Source organism: Condylura cristata, unplaced genomic scaffold (assembly GCF_000260355.1).
Source record: "Condylura cristata isolate star-nosed mole 26May11 unplaced genomic scaffold, ConCri1.0 scaffold00003, whole genome shotgun sequence".
NCBI lineage: Eukaryota > Metazoa > Chordata > Mammalia > Eulipotyphla > Talpidae > Condylura > Condylura cristata.
In genome coordinates, this window is record NW_004567104.1 from 236399 (window position 1) to 259472 (window position 23074).

The 23074-nt window shown below is 34.4% G+C and overlaps 1 protein-coding gene across 2 annotated transcripts in view; it reads left to right on the forward strand.

The window, feature by feature from the left end:
* RNF13 (ring finger protein 13) overlaps positions 1-23074 on the forward strand; it is a 136971-nt gene that overhangs the window by 93102 nt on the left and 20795 nt on the right. Inside the window, exons 5-8 of one of the 2 annotated variants that reach the window (XM_004674908.2) lie at positions 2785-2872; positions 10773-10863; positions 12165-12270; positions 19306-19399. In XM_004674908.2, coding sequence (XP_004674965.1) covers positions 2785-2872; positions 10773-10863; positions 12165-12270; positions 19306-19399 — 379 coding nt within the window. Of the gene's footprint in view, positions 1-2784; positions 2883-10772; positions 10864-12164; positions 12271-19305; positions 19400-23074 lie in introns of both variants that reach the window. The other variant, XM_012733691.1, reaches the window with a different exon arrangement.

The window sequence follows — 23074 nt, forward strand, 5'->3', positions numbered from 1 at the left end:
GGTTAAAACTTGTAGTAAGTGAGTCTATAGTCCGTTTTCAGTCCTCAATTCCTATGCCGGCTTGGACGCGGTGATCTCGGCGTCTTTACTCTGTCGCCATCTTCCGGAAGTCCCTCCTCTTGATTTAATTTTATTAATTTATTTTAGAAATCAGTGGAAGCAAGAACATGAACCTGATGAAGCATTCTTGTTAAAGTTTTAGAAACATGTTTTTATTTGTGCTTACAGAATTCCTTCCTATATAGCATTTTTCTACATCTATATAAAAATACTAAAAATATTTTAGTGTTTTTAGGAGCTTTATAATTTTGTTAGCAGAAAATAGCTTTTGATACTGATTGAATTTCATATTGTATTTCTGGGAACACTTGTAATTTTGATGTGTGAAAAAAAAATTCTCCTTAGTTGCTCGGAACAGTTTTAAGGACCTACTGAGTAGATAGATTGCTCGTTGGTATAAACCTGTTAATTTATATGGCTCTCAACAGTTTGGAGGTCAGAAAACCTTTTGTAATATTGATGTTAACTTTGTCACTTCTTATCATAAGTTAACACACAGATAATTATAGGCGATTTAAGGACCCCCATGGAGATTTATTTTGGATATGGGGTAATACATTTATGCATAACTGTAATGCACTTGATAAGTACAAACAAACTGCTCTAAACACTTTAAGCAGGGAGCCATTATTCTTGGTGCTTGGGTACAGCATGCGGAATAGACAGACTTCAAGAAATACAGAACACAAAGCGTCCTCCAAGGAGATATAACCTAATACATAAATATTCAAAGACAAGAAAACATCTGACCTGTTTGTACTTCTGCAAATATTGAGATTTCCTTAAGGATAATGATTGTCTCTTATTACCTTTGAGTGTGCCATTGTGCCCAATACACAATAAATTATGCAAACCCAACAAATACTGAACTGCAATTTTTACTTTATCATGGTTCCTGAGATTATTTTTCTCCATTTTCTATATCTTAACATGATTTTTCTTTGTGTGTGTATGTGTGTGTGTGTGATATGTATATAAATAAACAAATTAAATCATGGAATTTTAGTGACTGTGAATTTTAAAACAAACTTAAAACTTGAATTTTTATATTAGCAGAGAATATATTTTATTTCTTAAATTATGCCACTGGGAACAATTGTTTTTTTTGCATGTATAAAAAATATATTTCTCTTCAGTTATTTGGTTTGCCTTTTGGGAACCATTAAAATGGTCACTAAAGCATCAGATCTACTAATAGCAACCTCAGCCACATATACTTTTGTTTAAATGAAAGTTGAGTGAAGTCTGTACCGCTATAGTACTATGATGGATATATAATAACTTAATATATAAATAATAAGAAAACAAAATTTTGAATCTACAATAACCTTAAGAGATTTTCTCCTTCCTCTTAAAAAACAGTAAATCTATGGAAAGAGGCTTTGGTGGCTGGCATTTTCTCAGTTTTAGCTGGATAACAGAATCATACTAAAAGTAAAACATGGATGAATCAGCCAGAAATAATAAACTTTCTTTCTTTATTATTGCCCTTTCCTTGCATTAACAGACTAAGTCTTATTGTTAATTTGCTGATTAGAGTAGTAGGTCCTATGTTGATGAACTGTTTATACTATTTTAATTAGCTAAGGAAAAAACTCTGCCTATCTTTACCTCTTGTGTTTGTGATGATTTAATGAGTGACTCCTCTATCAAGCTATTTCAATGTTACTATAGAAGCTATAAAGACTCATCAAATATTAGTAACTTGAGACATTCTTATTTCCTACAGATTGCATTTTTGTCAATGGTAGGATAAAAATATTCTGGTTAGTGCACATTACTATGATTTTCAGAAACCAAATTTTTGGAGACTTCTGTAATACTTAAGTTTTAAAGAATTGAAGGGTAATGTGGAGGAAAGTTTTATTCTGTGCAAAGCCAACCCTGCCTAATTGGGTTTGACTACATAATTTCTGTTACCTAGCACTCAACCCAGTCTGTCTGAATACTTGGGAGTTATTTTTATTCTCAGAAATTTCTTCAACACATTCAGCCATTTACCACTTCAGAGGTTATCTTTAGGAAATATTATATGATAGAATATTATATGATAGAGTAAGCAGTTAAGGCTGGAGGTATTATAATTCTAACAAAACTTCAGAAAGAGATTAAAGAACTTAGTTGATGGTAATTAAACTGATAATAGGAATAATGTTTATGTTCTAATGTGAGTTTTTCTAATAAACATTTAAAAAAATATATGTATGAGGAAAATGGTGTTGTTATTCCCATTTCAAATCTGGGGAAACTAAGGAAATAGTTATAATTCCTTAGAAATAATTTTCCCAAGTTTATCCTACTTATAAATAGTGGAAGTAGATTTAAATTCTAAAGACTGGTAACTCTTTAGCCCAATCACAACTATTCTATACCTCTTTTGAGTTATATATTTGTTACTTGGCTTTTTTTAGTATTGTAACTTGTATTCCCAACCTTTCTACTTAATGTTATGAGTGAAGTCAAGAAGGTACAATATAAAACCCTTGAAAATAAATTATAAAAGGTATTTCAAGAGAAAACTTGTGCTCTGCTCTATTTCTTTCTGCCTATTTATCTGTCAATCAATCATCTGTATATATATATATATATATATATATATATGTAAGCTAGTCCTAGATGTATGGGATAGATTTAGTGGTTTATATGCATTGATTTGTATTTGTTGAATTGAGACTTTTGTGATGAAAAATTCTTCCTGTAGCATGACTACTTTCTGCCTTGCAGGTTTTACATGCACAGAAAGCAGGATACAAAGCAGCCATAGTTCACAATGTTGATTCTGATGACCTCATAAGCATGGGATCCAACGACAGTAAGTACAGGTATCACTTTTCTTCTCTCCTGTTTGAAAAATCATTCATATTTAAAACTGAACAATTTATCTTCTCATTTTCTGTTTCAAAAGCAGAGTATGTATTTCTAGGTTAAAAAGATAATTCCCAATTTATATCTCTCTTTACAATAAGAGAGTTTATTACAATATAAGGTGAGTTGGCTCTTAACATACATTGGCTTTAAATAGAGAAACATGCTGAGTGAAGGATGCTTTAAGTTTTTTTTTTTTTTTTTTGGATTCACAAGATTAAACATTAGTATATGTGAATATACTAAGTAGCTACTATATTCTTGTGGAATTTCAAAGCCACATACTGTGTTTTTTATACCATAAAGTCAGTAGTCCCTTAACATATATTGGCATGCCTATTGCTTTTCATTAAAAAAGTAATACTGTAATCTTTCCTTAAATGTCAGCTTGTGGGGAAAAAGTGACTTTAACCTGAGAGAGACTTGTAAGAGATATACTTTTACCTACCTAATTTACTAATTTAGCATTTTTTTTTGACATATTGTGTGTGTGTGTGTATATCTGTGTCTTTGTGTATTTCAGTTAGTTCAATTGCTCTCACTCGGCATTATTGATTTTAACAGAATCTTTCTAGGTACCATTAAGATGATTCATTAGCAACATTTATGATTACACATTTTGCTTTCCTTTTAATGCATGATCATAGCTTTTGCTACTGTGTTCCATTGAGTGATATATGCAAGAAAGAAATTGGAACAAATAGCAAATCTAAAATTATGGTTGATATACCACATTGGAATGTATTTAGGATTTTAAATAACTACTTCCTCAATAGGAAGTATTTTGGATTTTTTTAACCAAAAATTACTTTTTTTTTTTTAAAAGATTTATTTATTTGTGCATACAGAACTAGGGTACAGACCAGAGGCTCAGGGGCGGTGAGAAGCTTCACCAGAGACAGAGTGGGGAGCAGAACAGGCAGATCGATGAAGTACACTGCTGAGGGGAGCAGCGGGCGGGTCAGAAGAGGTCTGCCACGCCATGTAGTCACCTCCGGGGCAGGCGGGAATCGAACTCATGCGGAGGCGGCTTTAGATTCTCAGTGCTGTGCTTTAACCCGCTGTGCCACCAGGGAGGGCCCCCAAAATTACTTTTACACCATAGTGTTTATTGTTATTGTTTGAGAATTTTTTTCTTTATAAGTCATTAATCTAGCAAATTCAGTATCACAATTACAGACTACATTCAGTGCCTTTATGAGGTTTCAGCATTTTACAAAAGGTTTGACAACCTTTGCTTGTGAATTACAGGAATCGATAAACGTATTTTACTTACAAAACAAATTACTACTTTTGGTATAATAGCAGATTCCTTTAACTACACCTTTTAAAAAACATACTACCCACATGATGCATCCTAGGTTAGTGCCTTTTGTGAACTATATATTTTATCAGCAAAATGGTGAACATGTATACTTCTGAAATAGATAAACCTGAATTCAGATTTCACTTCCTACTTTTATTTATTTTTTAAAGATTTATTTATGTATACATACAGAACTTGGGTATAGGCCAGTGGTACAAGGGCAGTGAGAGGACTCAACCAAAGAGAGAGTGGGGAGCAGACCAGGCAGATCAACAAAGTGCACTGTTGAGGGAAGCAACAAGGAAGACAGGAGAGGTCTGTTGCACCATGTGGGTCACCTCCTTGTCTGGGGATCGAACTCATGCTGCAGTGGCTTTGAACCGCTTCATGGTGCTGTGCTATAACCTGTTGTACCAAAAGGCCCCAATTCCCTCTTTTATTAGTTACAGAACTTTGAGCAAGTTTCTTTTTGTATGTTTTGCTAAAGGCCAGTCTCAGAGCATAGCAACTCTTGAGACCTTCTTAAGAGCTAAAGATGTTTTGGGTTTAACAAGCCGATTAATATGTATAAAGTATTTACTCTTTTGATATGTGTTCAATGAAGATATTGTTAGCAGCCCTCCCTGGTGGTGCAGCGGGTTAAAGCACAGCACTAAGAAGCTGAAGTCACTTCAGCATGAGTTCAATCCCCGCCCTGGAGGTTATCCACATGACGAGGCAGACCTCTCCTGACCCTCCTGCTGCTCCCCTCAGCAGTGTACTTTGTCAGTCTGCCTGTTCTGCTCCCCACTCTGTTTCTGGTGAATCCTCTCACTGCCCCTGCACCTCTGGTCTGTACCCTAGTTCTGTATGCATGAATAAACCTTTAAAAAAAAATTTGTGAACTAAAGATTTTTGTCAGTTCCTTTTACCACCTATTTTGTCTTTATAATACCATAAAACCTATTTGTTATAATTTCCTAAGGGACATGCTAAATATCAAAAGTAGTATATACCTCTATAACCCTGCTGTTGCCATGGAAATTTCCTACTGAGTATTATATAGCAAAAATTTCTCAGGATTTTGTTTCCTGACTTTAAGCTTAGATTACTTTCTGTGATATTCATTCCAATATTGTATATGTGTATGTTTAAACTTTTCTTACATTCAATGATAAATGTTGTAAAGATCTTTACCATTTTCATCTTTGCTCTTACTTGGTAGTGGACTATTTAAAGAGGCATGTATCTATTCCTCCTTTCAAGCCTTAATCCATAGCCACAAGAAATATTGTAAGTATTCTAAGAGGAGAGGAAACAAAAGGAAGTTATATATCCAGAAACAAAAGGAAGTTATAAAAGCCCTCTTTTACTAAAACTTCACCCAAGGTATTGTGTCCATTTTTATTTCATCCAGGATACAGAATGGGCCAGTAATACTTGTCATCTTCAGGAGGCAGCAGGATATAGGGAATTAAACAACCTGAGAACAGGAAATAAAGGTTTATTCCATCTCAGTTACATGACAAGATCTGTACTGTTGGTATAATTATTAAACTTTAAAAAAATATATTTATACATACAGAACTGGGGTACAGGGCAGATGTACAGGGGGTGAGAGGATTCACCAGGACAGAGTAGGGAGCAGAACAGGCAGATCAACGAAGTATACTGCTGAGGGCAACAGTAGGCAGGCCTGAAGAGATCTGCCAGCCAAGTGGTCTCCTCCCTATCAGGGGATCGAATTCATGCCTCAGTGGCTGTGATAGCTTCATAGTGCTGTGACTTAACTCCTTACTCCACCAGGGAGGGGCCAGCTATTAAACTTTTTAAAACCCTTTATTTATAAAAGTACGAATAATTTTAATTTTATTTAGTGTGAAGATCATATGAGAACAGTGTACATGCCATGTCATGCCATAGCAGAATGGGGAGATCGAGAGTTTGAGTCTAGGCTATGAAGATTCCTGACACAAGTTGTGCAACTTCTGTCGACTGACAAATTCCGGGCGGATAGGGAATGTTCTGAAAAATTGGAGTTTCCATTGTTGACTTATGTTATGACCTCCCTTTTCTGTATAATCATAATATCAAAAATATTGTAGCAATATCAGTTTATAACTGGATTGCCTTAGCTCTAAATTGGCTACCTGGTCTGGGCAAAGTATGAGCTAAGCTGCTCCACAGCAGGAAATTCCTTTGACTGAAGACAAAAGGCAAAGCTCTTGGAGAGATAAGACCCTGCGAACATCAAGATTCCTGGGAAGCTTCCTTGGTCTTTTGAAACAAAAAGCGAATTTTAGATAACTCCCAGGGCATAAGGACCCATGGACAATTTCCTAACATTATCAGCACAGGTTTTACTTAATGCGTAACTGTGTGACTTCCTCTTAATTTACTCTTTTCCTAAAACAATCACTAACTATTCTCTGCTAGTCTTAATTAACCTTTTCCTAAAACAAACACTAGCTACTCTCTGCTAACCTTAAGTTAGCCATTAGCTTTTCTTTAGACAATCACTGACGACTCTGCTAACACAGTTTATTCCTTCCCTAGGACTCCAAAATTCCTTGCTAACCTCATCCTTTCCCAGACCCTTATCCTTTGAAGTCATAATTAAACATCCGTATACATAAAAGTTATCACAAAGATGTATGCCATAAAGTAGCAGGAAGAGGAGGATGCATTTTTCCCCTCTTCCTTTAGAACTTTTATGCTGATTTCTTATTAACTTGCCTGATGTATTATTGTAGCTAAATCTTGCTAAACAGTATAAATAAAGACCGTTTTGCCCCCCCAATAATCTGTGATTGGGGCTGGTCCCCAACAGATTCCTAACTATGTCACTAGAGCAAGTGATTAATATGTTTGGGTTTGTTTCTTCACCTTTACTTTCTTTCTTCCTTTGGTATTTTTGACAGCTTACACCAAGCTTTGTATTAGGTACCTTGAGTATAGCAGGGAATGATGTAGTCGGTTGTTCTTCTCTCATACCATTCACTTGAGGCAGCAGAAAGCAGTGGTTGAGAGTGTGGTTTGTGAGTGTCTGCCAGTTTTTGATTTCTAGCTCTATATCATGGGTATGTTACCTCACATCTCCATTCCTCACTTTTTCTGATCTGTACATTAGGGGATGATAGCAATTAATTCACTGAGTTGTGAAGACTGAATGAATTAAAATGTCTAGAAACTCTGTTTCTTAGTGATCATTTAATAGTTATTTTGTTGATTTTTTATGCTGTTACTGTTTTCATTGCATTATATAGTGGGAAAGAAAAAAAAAATAAACACGTAATCAAAGATGTGTGCTAAGAGTGTTGCATTAGGCAATTCCACACTGTCAAAGAAACCTGACTCACGGAGCAAGCTGTTTTTGCAGGATGCTACCAAGAAGGCAAAACCTGGTGTTTGTAGTGATTGAATGATCTTAGAGACAGTTACTTGGGACAGGAGAGCAAAGAGAAGAAAGTGAGAAAGAAGTGATTGAATGCTTAAGTTATCTAGGCTTTTTGGAGAGGTGAGTCTAAGGATCCTATTAGTTTTATAGTTGTGTTTGAAGATTGAAATGAAGCTTCCTACCTCCACTCCCATGTTTCTGATCTTATTAACCAGGCATTCCACTAATCAGTCTCTGTGACACAAAGTTACATATCAGTTTAGGCTCCCCAGGTATTCCTGGTCATTCTTTATAAGGACTATTCATTGTCCCAAGGGGTTAAGCATCCTGCTCTTGTTCAACTTGAGAGAAAAGTTTGCAGGGTTGGTGGTCTTGTATACTTTAGGTTTACATTATTGACTGGGAAAAATGGACTTTGTCCTGGAAAGACTAAGCTGGATAGCCAGAAAGGTGGCTTAAGCAGTCGTTTAAGCCTAGCAGATCCACAAAGAGAAAACTCAGATTTTGATAAGTGCTATATGTAAGGAAGAACACATAAGCCACATAGAGTCACAGGGATGAGAGGAAGATGGTTTATTAGGCAATTAGTCAAAAGAGGCTTTCTACATTCTGATATTTGAATATTTGAGGTCTGATGTGAGAGGCTGAGCCATGCAGATTTCTGATGAGAAGTAGACTAAGGAAAGAAATAACTAGCAAATGAAAAGGAACATACTTGGGGTTTTTAAGGTGTGGCAGTCAGTCTTGAAGTGGAATAAAGGAAACAAAGAGTGGCAGGGAGTAAGGTTAATGGGACATTTGGGGTCAGTGGATGTAGTTCTAGGACAACTTTGGAATTTGAGATAAGTTTTAAACAGGAGTAAGGTAGTTGGACTCACATTTGAAAAAGATCACTTGGTGTTTTTTGGAGAATAGATTGAAGATAAAGGATAGAAAAGAGTGCCAACTGTGAGATCAGTTGGAACAGTGTTGCTACAAACAGGCAAGTGTTTTGGAATACTAGCAATGGCAGTGATAAGATTGATAATATTGGGGAATATTTTAAAATTGATAAGATTCAGTCTATGGAATAAAGGGAAAAGAGTAAAGGATAACTCCAAGATGTTTATTCTAAACAGTTAAGTGAATATTTATTGTTTATCCTAAACAATTAAGTGAATATGTATAAAGATGACAAAGACTAGAAAAAGAGCTGGTTGAAGAAAAAGAGACATGAAGAATTCCGTTTGAGAAACATGAAGTTTGAAACATCTATAAGTGGAGGAAATGAGCTGGCAGTTAGGCATATGAGTCTGGAGAGATAGGGGCTAGCCACTTGAATTATATTGTCTGTGATGTCATGATAATAATCTTTGGTAGAATATATGTCACAGAACTGTTTTGTAGCTCATAATTAAGATTTAGTGTTCTTTTATGAACATGTTTTGTTTTCAGTAAAGAAATAATATTGTAAAGTCTCCAAGATAGCTTTTCGTATTTGCATACATCATTTCCCCCTTCTTAATCTTCTCATTAAGGTGAGAAGTTTTTTATATGTGGAAAAACTAAAAACTGTTGTGACTCCAATAATTATAAGCCAGTACTTACAAATCAAAAGTTCTTCCATGACACTGAGTATCTTCATAAGCAAGAAAAACATTTTGCAGTGTATGTAATTTCAACTTTCAATTGTTAAATTAAATTTTAGCCATATGTGTTAGAAAAAACACTAAATGATAGAAAACATCTATCTAAAATATATTTGGCTATATAATACAGCTGCAGTTTTTAAAAATGATGAGGTGATCTGTATTTATTGATATGACAGGGTATCTAAAGCATAGCTTTGAGTTGATAAAAAGCTTATACGTTTTCCCATGAATCTATCATCCCATTATATATAAAATAAAATATTTATTGATCCCATTGATAGAAACAGTGATTAATACCTTTACTAACCATTTTGGTTGTTGCATCCTAGGGCTTAAGTTTTGGGATTTTCTATAGACAGTCTAATGTCTTGATTGTAGTGGTGGTTACATAATTGTGTGTATTTGTTGAATTTTATAACTATTTTATTACTTCAAATAAAATCTTTGTCTTGGATGGGAAGGATTATGGTTCTATTTTCTCTTATATTTAAAATCAAAGTAGTGACAAATATGCATGTAGCAAAAGTAAAGAAATCAACTTTCTTTAAAGGTAAATCTTTAGAATTAACTCACAGCTAAATAAGGCTCTATAAATTTTTCTAGAATTAGCATCCAAAGAATTGTTTTCAGTTCTGTTTTTGCATAATGGGTAAATTTTACCAAGTTTTTTTGTTGCTGGCTTTTGACTTTGACTTTGAATATAGGTAGAAGAATCAAATTTCTTTTTCTTTTTTCTATTTTTTTTAAAGATTTATTCATGCATACAAGAACTGGAGTACAGGTCAGCAGCACTGGGGCGGGGGCATGAAAGGATCCACCAGAGACAAGAGTGGGGAGCAGAATAGGCAGTTGTAGTGAAATACACTGCTGAGGACTCTGGCTGCAGTGGCTGTCCATAACTTCATGGTGCTCAGCTTTAACCTGCCATGCCACTAGAGAAGGCCGGAAAGAGTTAGCTTTCTTCAGAGAGCAATTGAAACACAAAGCTTTACCATGAATTCCAGGTTAAGGAGGAAGTAGTTTACCCAATCTTCCCTGTTGTATTCCCTTTCTCAACTCCCATCAATCCTTCACTAAGGAAAGTCACAGATGTGTGGTATCATTTTTCAGTGTTGAGAAGTAATTTTTCCTTATTCTTTGGCTTACACTTCTCCTGGGAATAGGCTATGTGTAGAATCTTTTCATTTAGGAAAAAGCATATGTGAAGAGAAAACTTAAAATTTCTCCCTTTTCTCATTGTTTAATTATGTCTATAGTGGAATAAATAAAAAGGAAATATTAAAAAATATGAAGTACATTTTAATTTTATAGGGTTACTGAAATGATATGGTAATGTAGGCAAGAAGGTAGCTTTTGTTATTATAAATGTAATACTCAACCATTTGATGATCTATGATCTGGAAAATCAACCATTAAACAATTAAACTTGATGGTAATTGCTTCAGTTGCATTTGTTGCTATTGTGAAGAAAGCTAAAATTGATTCTTCATTCAGCATGGGCTTTTAAGAATATTTTAATTATTGTTTTATATAGTTGACGTGCTAAAGAAAATTGACATTCCATCTGTTTTTATTGGCGAATCATCAGCTAATTCCCTGAAAGATGATTTCACATATGATAAGGGGTAAGTAATGGATATCAAAAATTATCATGTGACTTAACATTCTTAATATCAGGGTAGAATTATTTATTATCAGTTGTAAACAAGGTTATGTTTTAGATTGAGCTCTGTTGTGCTAGATTATTTCTTCCTAAGTCATATTTTAAGACTTACTATATTTTACTGTTTCCTCTGTATGTGATTATGTATTGAAAATATATTCATTCTTGAGGAGTTAAGGCACCCACCCATATATCTAAAAAGATAATAAAATTTTCTCTTTTAGTTTAATAAACCTTTGTTATTCAAAGCAATGTTATTTACATTTATGTTACTTCATTAAGACATATTTGTATGTTATAAACAATTAGTATTTTGTAATTGTAGAATTCAAACATTGTATTGTGTTAACCTTTATAGTGACAAAATGTTTATTTTCAAGTTTAAAAAGTTTGACATCAAATAAGTACTTCTATATGTAATTTCCCCCCAAAATCTCACTAGTAAAGTAACATATAGACTGAAACTTAAGTTAATGCATAATTCTTCACATTTAGTGAAGAAAATAATGCAGTTAATATTTCAGAGATTCTTCCATGAAACAGACCCTCAAAACACAGTAGGCAGGAATAGTGTTTTCACCCAGAGGAGCATAACAATATAGTGTTGTTTAATAGGGAATGTAGGATATTTGGTGAGACAGTTATGGACTGAAGGACGAAGTTGAAGCAAATAATGATCTGTTATAGTTGAAGTATCCAAGAGTTGTATTAATTGTTGCCTGCAGTATTGGTGTATAGGAAGGAAAGTTCTGACATATGCTTTTATAATCATTGGGGCTCAGAGGTTTGGCTGTATTTCTTTGCTGTCCTACATGGTAAAGATTTCAAACAGAAATGGCAATCCTTATAGGTCAATAGATAAATTTGGACATTAGAGAGATTATAGTTATAAAGTGTAAGCCTAGACCTGGTTTGAAATTAACCTAGGGACTTAAAGGAAGAATGAGACACTGTTTCCTGCACTACTTAGTATTCTGCTTCATTGATCAAATCTTAGCTTTCCAAGATGGACACAATAAGTACTGATTACCTGATTTTCTCTACTCAGTTTAAGATCTTACAAAAAGTACGTAGGTAAGCTATTTTGGCAGATTTATGCTTGGAAAAAAATTACTTAAATTATTGATAATGATATATTACAAAATGAGAAGTATCTAGGGAATTGAATTGTAATACTTATCTTTTAAAATATTTTCTTATATTTAATTAACTTCATAATTTCACATTTTTAAATATTTTTCAATTTCTTTTGTTTCCTTCCAGGGGCCACATTATCTTAGTTCCTGAATTTAGTCTTCCTTTGGAATATTATCTAATCCCTTTCCTTATCATAGTGGGCATCTGTCTCATCTTGATAGTCATTTTCATGGTAGGTAAATTAATTTTAAGTAATTAAAAAAAGATAAATGGACAGCTCTAAAAATACATTATACTGAGAAATTAAATAAAAGTTATTTAATTATTAAATAAAAATTAAATTATTTGAAATTATTTTCATAGTAATACTAAGGTATTGTTTGCCTTTGTCACTCTAATTCTTTTAGGGTTTATTTGAAGGTTTCTTTTGGTATACCACATTATGTATAATATCAAAACATTGAATGCAAAAGTAGATACTACTATGATCAGTATTATGCAAAGATATAAAATAATTTGTTATTTTTGATTTTTAAATTTATTTTTCATTAATATTTAGTGAGTTTATTATTTTGTTGAATATATAGAATAAAGATTAAATGCTACCATTGAAATGTTGATGCTATGGATTTCTTTTCAGTTGTTTAGACCTTCCACAGTAATCAGCTTAACTTTTTTTTTTTTGGTAAATGTTTTTCATGTCTTTTGTTAGATTTTGTTTAATTAAATTTTCTGATTAGTTGTTAATAGGACATAAAGTAATATAAAGTTTGTACAATATTTTATTTTTTAAATAAATTTTAATTTTCAAATGATGTTCAGACTTACAAAAAAAATTGTGAAGAAAGCATTTCTTTGCACTTCTTATCTACCTTTCATTAACAATATATCACATTTTACAATTTTTTCAAAACTGAGAAACTCATATTGATGTATAATAGGAACTATACTCTAGACATTTTATGGATTTTATCAGTTTTTCCATTAATGTTTTTTTCTTGTCAGAGATCCAATCCAGGGTACCACATCGTATTTGGTTATCATGTCTTCCCAGTCTCCTCTAATCAGTTTTACTTTTTTGATTGTTTTTTCCCCATGCCTTTGACAAGTTTGAGGAGTACCTGTTAGGTGTTCTATAGAGTATCTTTGAATTGAATGTTTTTATTAACGTATGGATACAACTGTTTCAAAATGAATATCACTAAATTTACTTCTCTTCATATATAAAGTGATACCTGATATATGTAAAATATTACCTTTGATTAAGGTAACAATTACCAGGTTTTTCCATTTGGAAGCTAATAATGTTTCTCTTTCACCACTTTATCCTTTCTTTGAAAACAGGGCACTAAATATAGACCACCCTAAAGATGAGGAGAGGGAAGAATTAAGCTCTTTCAAATTAAACCTGCTGAATTCTCCTATTCTATTCATTTGTATGTTGATTTTCCTGGGTTTTTGGTGTAAGAAGCAAGGAAGTATAGGTAGGAGAACCCAACAAACAAAACAAACAAAAATACTGGTGGCACAGTAGGAGTAGAAATCAGTACCATGAAGTAATAAAGATTCTTCATTAAAAACTAAAAAAGAGGGCCCTCCCTGTTGGCGCAGCGGGTTAAAGCACTGCACTAAGAAGCTTAAGCCATTTCCCCATGAGTTCGATCCTGCCTGCCCTGGAGGTGACCACATGGCATGGCAGACCTCTCCTGACCCGCCCACTGCTCCCCTCAGCAGTGTACTTTGTCGATCTGCCTGTTCTGCTCCCCACTCTGTCCCTGGTGAATCCTCTCACCCTCCGCATCTCTGGCCTGTACCCCAGGTCTGTCTGAATAAAGAAATAAATCTTAAAAAAAAAAAAAAAACTAAAAAAGAATTTCAGTAAATGGTGAAATACTAGCTTTACCTTGAAAGCAAGGAACAAAATGACATGTTTTTCTTGTTAGAACTCCTATTTCATATTTTGTTCTATTTTCTGGTAAAACAAGGGGAAAAATAATAAAAACTATTTTTTATTTGCCTTTTTCTTTGTTAATAGTGAAATGCTTTAATTAATGTCTTACTTATGTATTCATATTTTGCTCTGTTGAATTATGTTAATTTGTTTTGTAAATTTCTAAAATTCTCATAGTTAGGGGAAGAATTACTTGATTATTATGTATAAATTCTTTGTAAATTGGATTATTAGAATTTCTTATATGGGTCCATTTTTTACAAAGATTATAAATGACAAATTAACAATATGAAAGGTTAGTTATTCCATGCAAAATTCTGTGTATGTCTATTAGTTTGAGTTTGTGTATTTGTCTTATCTAGTATGAGATTCTCTAGCCATTTTGACCAGATTAATTGAGATAATTTCCATAACAAAATTGACCCAATTAAAATATACTACTTAAAAGACAACACAAGAGAACTAAAGACTAATCCCCCTAACAAATACAGATGCTAAAACCCTTAATAAAATCTTGGCAAACCAAATCTAAGAATATATAGAAAAGGCTTATGTATCATGACCACGTGGGATTTATACTATGAAGACAAGGATGGCTCAACATCTGAAAATCAGTCAACAGAAGCACATGATCATATCAATAGATGTTGAGTAAGCATTCATTTACAATTAAAAACTTCTAATTATGATTTTAAAAGTATGATTATAAATAGAATATAATAAAAATATAATAATATATTATTATATAGGTATGACAAAACCTATAGCTATTATTCTCAGTGGTAAAAAAAAATGAAAGCCTTTCTTCTGAGATCCAGTACTAGAAAAGGATGTACACTCTCACCACTACTATATAAAATTGGAGGTCCTAGCTAGAGCAATTAGGCAAGAGAAATGTAAAAAAATATATCCAAATCCAAATTGGGACAAAAGAAGTAAAGCTATCACGGTTTGCAAATGAAAAGATAATATACATAATGAACTCTAGAAATTCCATTGATAAAATAATAATTCATTTTAGTAAAGTGGCAGTCACAAAAGCAGTACACTAAAAGCTTTCCTATATGACAACAGTGAGCTAGGAGAGGAAGAAACTAAGAAAACCAATGCATTTATAATCACATCAAAAACAAAAGGTGCCCAGGAGTAAACCTAACAAGGGAGATGAAGGATCTTTACAAATAAAAATATAAAGCATTGTTTAAGTATGCAAAATAGAAGATACAAAGAAATAGAAAGATATACTGTGCTCATGGATTAGAAGAATCAACATTGTCAAAATGGCCATCTCATCCAAAGCAATTCACAGATTCAGTGCAATCTCAATAAAATTCAATAGCTTTCTTCATAGAAATTGAACAAACATTACTGAAATTTATATCAAATCACAAAAACCCCAAGTAGCCAAAGCTATCCTAAGAAAAAAAGTAGAAAATGTGGATATTGCACTTCCATACTTTATACTATCAAGCCATAGTTACTTAAACAGCATGGTACTGAAACAAAACCAGACACACAGACCAATAGGATAAAATTAAGAACTTAGCAACAAACCCTTGCATAAATGGACTCTATGACTAAATAAAGAATATACACTGGAACAAGAACAGGAACAAGGAAAGCCTCTTCAATAAACAGTGTTGGGAAAACTGTACTGCTTCATGAAAAAGAATGACACTAGATAATTCGTACCATGCACAAAAGTCAACTCAGAATGAATGAAAGACTTGAATGTAAGATATAAAACCAAAAACTAAGCAGAATACTCTAGGACATAAATCTCTGAAATATCTTCACAGAATTGTCCCCAAAAGCATGGAAAACAAGAATATATATAGTTGGCATTACATCAAACTGAAAAGGTTAAGGACAGTAGAAGATACTGTAAATAAAATGAAGGGGCACCCTATCAAATGGGAGGAAATATTTGCACACCATGCATCTGACAAGGGGCTGATATCAAAGATCTATAAAGAACTTGTACAACTTAACAAAAAGAAAACATAACCTAATCAAAAATGGCTAGAGCTACTCATTAGGCACTTCTCCCTAGAATATATACAAATGTCTAGCAGTCACATAAATTAAAAAATGTTCATTATCACTTATCATCCAGTAAATGTAATAAAAAACTCACAATGAGATACCACCTCTCACCATTGAGAATGGCCCATATTGAAAAAGACTAGAAATAACAATTGCTTCAAAGGTGTTGAAAAAAATGAGCCCTCTTTCTCTGTTGGTGGGAATGTAGACTTTTCCAGCCCCTGTGGGAAAAAATGGGGAGGCGCCTTGGAAGACCAAAAATGGATCTGCTGTAAAACCCAACAGTCCTTCTCCTATATTTAGTGGCAGTGTTTATAGTAGCCAAGATATGGAAATAATTGATATGCTCAGAAACAGGTGTGTGGATCAAAAACTATGTGGTGCACACACACACACACACACACACATATATATTCATAACGGAATACTACTCAGCAATCACAAAGATAGACTCATTCCATTTACATCATGGATGGAGCTGGCAGGGCTTATAAAAAGTGAAATAAGCCAGAAAGAGAAAGATAATTGTTGGGTGGTGTCACTTATATGTGGAACATAGAAAAACCAAACAAGTGTCAGGGACAAACTTTCATCCTCTTGGAATCTTACCATTAATCTTATACTTTCAGAGGAGATGGAGTGGGGAAAATGGGTGAAAACAGGGCTGTGGGAGGGAGAACATAATGGACTATGGCTGCTTTGGTTTTGGGAGGGCTAAAGTGACTACACATGGGATAGGAATATCTTGTACTGTCAAAATACTAGCAAGGATGTAAAATAATGGCCCTTCAATAACAGTATAAATAAATAACAAAAAAAAAATTGCAATTCAGTGGTTTTCATTGTACTCATAAAATTTTTCAACCATCATTATTGTTTATAATGATGAGTTTTTTCTACTCTTCTGTTTTCTAAAGCAGAGCTAGGCAACAGAATGATGTTGTGAGGCACATTTATTGTAATTAAAAGTTTTTGATAGTCAAATGAATTTATATGTAAACTAATTTAAAATGTTTTTTAGTAAATAATTATAGAATCATGTTTTATATTCTTTTTGTGCTCTTGGCAATACTTTTATAGCAAATCTCAATTGAGACTAGTCACATTTCAGATGTTCAGTAGCCAACCAGTTGCCACCTGACTGGACATCATAGTTTTCTTGTGTTTAAATTTTTTGACTGTATGAGTTATAAATCATTGTTTGTGAATACATTTATTTTCCCCACAAATTTTGCATCTTTTACATATAGTATCCATTTTATTATTGACATGACTACCTTCTTATAATTTTTATCTTAAGTTCTATTTTGATATGCCATTTTCTTTTGCTTAATGTTTATTTTTTATATAATATGGTAGTTTATTTTTACATCATTTATACATTTTTTTTTTCATCTCAATTGTAATCCCCATGGGTTTCCCAACACCAAGTCACCCATGTGCCATCACTATAGTCCAGTACACTTCCCTCCCCCCCACCCCGTTTTTGATCCCATTCCCTACTCCACCCCCACAAAATGCCTCTGGTATATGGCTGTTCATTATTCTTATTATTTTCTCACCTGAACCTTTATTGTTTATTTTTATCTTAATGTATCCTTAGTTTTAATCTTGTAACTTGTAAATAGCATATAGTTGACACTGTTTCTTATTTAGTATGGTACACTCTTAAAAAAGATCTAATCTTTATATTTTTTGCAATTATATATAGAATTGATTTATAAAAAAAGTAAACTATACTTTCTATAGTTTACTTTTTACTGATTTTTTTTCCTTTGATGTTTTAAATTATTTCACTTACTCTTTCTACTTATTTGAAAGCTTACATTATATTATTGTTCTAGTGGTTGATATTAAATTTAAGAAAATCACTGAGATGTGATTAATAATAAATTATATGTGAATATTAACAAATATGTATGTGCATATATACATTTATATATATACATTTGTATGTGTGAATGTTTGTGTGTCCATGTATATGTAAAACCACCAATTAAAATAATCAAATATCAATCAGCTCAAAAAACAAGCTAATCAATCAACTAATTAAAAAACAGACTCATGATAATCATTTTCTCCCTCTCATTCTTCCATTTTCTTTTTCTTTTTTTTTTAAGATTTATTTTTTTTTAAAGATTTATTTATTTATTCATACAGAACTGGGGTACAGGCCAGAGATGCGGAGGGTGAGAGGATTCACCAGAGACAGAGTGGGGAGCAGAACAGGCAGATCAACGAAGTACACTGCTGAGGGGAGCAGCGGGCGGGTCAGGAGAGGTCTGCCACGCCATGTGGTCACCTCCGGGGCAGGCGGGGATCGAACTCATGCCGAAGTGTCTTTAGTTTCTCAGTGCAGTGCTTTAACCGCTGCGCCACCAGGGAGGGACAAGTTTTATTTATTTTTATGCATAGAGAACTGGGGTACAGACTAGAGGTGGGGGAATGCGAAATACTGAAATACACTACTGAGGGGAGCAGCAGATGGGTCAGGAAAGGTCTGCCTTCCCACGTGGGTCCCTTCTCTGGCCTGGGATCAAATTCATACTGCAGTAGCTGCACATAGCTTCATAGTGTTGTGCTTTAACCCATTGCACCACCATGGAGGGCCCCTCATCCTTTCATATGAACATTTGTATTACAGTCTATATACTGTTCATTACTGCTAGAATTAAAAGTGTAATATTTCTTAAAAATTGCGTTTTAAACTTTATTAGTTTGTAATTCATGGATTTTCAACTCTGCCAATATTTCTAACAAATAATCTACCATACATATTTGCAGTCAATACATGATATTTTTTTTTCCATCAGAGTAAATTAAAGATAAGCAAAAATTCAAGGGTTATTTATGAGGTAAATTATGAGGTATTTAATGCTTTGCATTTATTGCATTGCAAATAGAATTTAATTAAATTGAAATGATTTGCAGCACCGCTCATGAAACTTAAAAGACATTTATAATTTTACTTTTTTGTAAAGATTTATTTATTTATGCACGTAAGAACTGGGGGACAGGCCAGAGATGGCGGGGGGGAGTGGAACAGGCAGATGCACCAAAATGCACTGCTGAGGGAAGCAGCAGGTGGGTCAGGAGAGATCTACCGTGTCACATGAGTCACTCTCTGGCTTGGGATGGAACTCATGCTGCAGAGGCTGTGGATAGCTTGTTAGTGCTATGCTTTAACCCACTGTACCACTAGGGAGGGCCCGACATTTATATCATATGTTCAACATATGATTCCTTTTTATTTTTCTCCTTTATTTTCAGATCACAAAATTTGTCCAGGACAGACATAGAGCTAGACGAAACAGACTCCGTAAAGACCAACTTAAGAAACTTCCTATACATAAATTCAAAAAAGGTAAGTGAACAATTGTTTTCTAAATAATCACCCTTAGTTTATTTTGGAGTACATGGTAATCACACTCTGATACTGTCATCTGAGTCCTTGTTTACTCTATGCCTGAAAGTAATGGAGTGAATGTAGAAGATGGTCTTTTGCTGTAATGTCCCCTGGTAAAGGCAAGAAGGAAAAACAAAATTTAAAAACAATAGTGAAACTGACCAAAATGTCTTTTTATCACCATGTACCATCAGTTCTAAACATCAGTGGATAAAATAATTATCTCAATAGACTAATGTTCCCCAAGTGCCCTTCCTCCCCTTTTTTCTCTTACTACAATAATTGTATTAATGTGGCCCTCACTTAACGCATAGTTAATAGTTTTGATTAATTGACACGTAGGTAGCTATTATGTATAAATATGCTTTGCATGAATCAACTCACTTAAGTTTCAAACTTATGTGAAATTGTCACTAAAATGGTTATTACGGATAAGGAAGAAGAGGATCAGAGATGCATAAAATCCTAATGTTGTGTAGCCAGTACTAATAGAGCTTTTGTAGTTTCTACTATCTATGCACAGAACATGCTTGTTAAATCCTTTTGGTTAGTAGTAGTTTGACTTTTCAAAACCATTAAAATGATCTATATTTTAATTCAGCAGAGAAAACTTAGTTCTGTAAAATATTTATTTTCTAAGCAACATATTTGTAATACACCCTTTAAAGGAAAGCAGGATTAAAATGGGGACTCAAGATTAAATTGTTTTCATTTTAAAATGGCTTATAAGCACAGAAACCATTATGTAAACCCCAAAACAAAAATGCATAGCAGAAACAAAAGAGATAAAAATAGATTTGAAACATTATTAAAAGGAAACTGTCAAAATACAAAGGACAAAGACCCAGCAGTCCAGACAACTCATTCCTAGATAGGATCCACGGGAGCCCCAGCCATTGGCTCCAGTGGTCCAGAGACCCAGTAAGACCACACACACACACACATTGGAAAGAGTGCCTAGAAATTTTAAGTGCTTGGAGGGCCTTCCCTGATGGTGCAGTGGGTTAAAGCACAGCACTAAGGAGCTGAAGCTAAAGCCACTTAAGCATGAGTTCTATCCCAGCCTGGAAGTGAGCCACGTGGCACAGCAGACCTCTCCTGACCTGCCCACTTCTCCCCTCAGCAGTGTACTTCATCAGTTGGCCTGTTCTGCTCCACTCTGTCTCTGGTGAAGCCTCTTACTGCCCCTGCACCTCTGGTCTGTACACCAGTTCTGTATGCATAAATAAATCTTTAAAAGAAGAAACTATGAGTGCCTGGAAATCCCATCCCTCTGCCCCAACATTCCAGATGACTCATATCTAGATGGGAGCCATAGGAGTTCCCACTTACTGGCCCCAGCAGTCCTCACTAACCACTCCTAAAACAAAGAGGAAGCAGACAATGGAGAAAAAGAAAAATACAAGTGGTCAAGTAAGCACTCCGGTAAACAATACACCACAGAAAGGAAATCAGTCCCCAGTATCCAACACTGATATGGAAGAATTTTCTTATTGTCAGATAAAGAATTCAAAATAGCCATAGTAAAAAAAGTCAAAGAATTTTAACAACCAAACCAAAATCAGAAAAACAGATCAGAGAAATATGAGAAGGTACAGAAAAGAAAAAGAATCCTATGAGAAACATAATCAACAAATAGAAGATTGAGACTGAATATTTTTTTATTTTTTAAATATATTCATTACATCATTCTTCATTTTTGTACAATATATGATTTCCCCATGAAATTCACAGCACCATTTCAGCCATGTACCATCAACATGAGTCAGTTGTTCTCTTCCCACTCCTGTCCTGTTCCTTCTCCCTTCTCCTCCCCTACAGAATGTCTCTGATCTATATAGTTGCATGATGATTTTGATATTTGCTTTATTATAGTTACTGTTTTTCGGATCCCTTAGTTGTATTCTCTCCATTCCTAACTGAGCATAATCCCTTTGAGCTCCATCCATGATGGAAACTTTAAAAAAATGGGGGGCTTTAGGAGAGCCTCCCTGGTCCCTAGTGGTGCAAAGGTTATTAGAGCACAGCAGTACAAGCTAGTTGCAGCAACTTCATTGCAAGTTCGATCCCTGGCCTGGGAGTGAACCACATGGCTGGGCAGACCTCTCCTGTCTTGCCTGCTGCTCCCCTCAGCAGTGTACTTTGTTGATCTGCCTGTTCTGTTCCTCACTCTATCTCTGGTGAATCCTCTCACTGCCCCTATATCTTGGTTCTGTATGCATAAATAAAGAAATCTTTAAAAATAAATAAATAAAGGAACTGCAGGAAGTACAAAGATCAATGGGGGAGGTTAAAAATTTCAGGAAAAAGGGCCCTTCCTGGTGGCGCAGCGGGTTAAAGCACAGCACTGAGAATCTAAAGCTGCTTCCGCATGAGTTCGATTCCCGCCTGCCCTGGGAGGTGACGACATGGTGTGGCAGACCTCTCCTGACCCGCCTGCTGCTCCCCTCAGCAGTGTACTTCGTCGATCTGCCTGTTCTGTTCCCCACTCTGTCTCTGTTCTGTTCCCCTCTCACCGCCCCTGAGCCTCTGGCCTGTACCCCAGTTCTGTATGCACAAATAAATAAATCTTTAAAAAAAAGAAATTTCAGGAAAAAGCCATTAAAATAGAAAAACAGTATGGAAGAATGAATCAGTGATATAAGAGACCCTGCAGATACAAAAAGAAACAAGAAGGAAGAGAGAGAGACAACATGAAGAAACACTGAGATTCTCTGACTTCATTAGGAAAGGACAAAAGCATTATAGAACTCCTAGAAGGAGCAATCAGAGATAAGGGAGCTGAAAAGCTGTTCAAGGAAATAATTGAAGAAAATTTCCAAAACTGAAGAAGGAAATAAAAATGGACATACAAGCTTAAAAGAGGCCAAGCTATCATAGTGAGAAGAAAACTACAACAAGACAAATAGTAGTAAAGCTTCCAAGAATCTAAGAAAAAATAATGAAGCTGACTAGAGGGGAAGAAATGAATAACTTATAACAGAAAACTTATAATACTAGGCTTCTCTAAAGAAATACTATGGATGTAGAAAAGAATGGAGTGACATATCCAAAAAACTCTGTGACAAAAAATGCCAACCAAGTATCTTAAGCTATGCTGCAAAACTGCTTCCTATATGTGGGAAAAATAAGGACTTTTTCAGGCAAACAGAATCTTTGGGAATTCATTACAACCAACTCTACACTTCAAGTAATACTACATAAAAACTTATATAAGACAACAAAGGAATGAACATGAACTGAACAAAGAATTCAATAAAACCACAAAATGATGAACAAAATTGCAATAACAGACTTCTGTTATCAATAATCATCCTAAATATTAATGGAATAAACTCACCAATAAAAAAAACACAGAAGGATCTCTTTGGAGGCACAGGGGTTAAAGTCCCAGTGCTAACAAGCCATTGCCAGTTACTGTGAGTTCAATCCTCGGCTAGGGGGCTGACCTATGTGGCACAGCAGACCTCTCATGTCTTGCCCTATCCTCACCTAGTTTTTCCCCTCTGTATTTCAGTTGATTTGCCTGTTCTGCTGCCTACTCTTATCTCTGATGAATCCTCTTACCATCCACCCCTGTCTCTGATGAATCCTCTTAACCAGCCCCTTTTCACACCTCTGGCCTATGTCCCA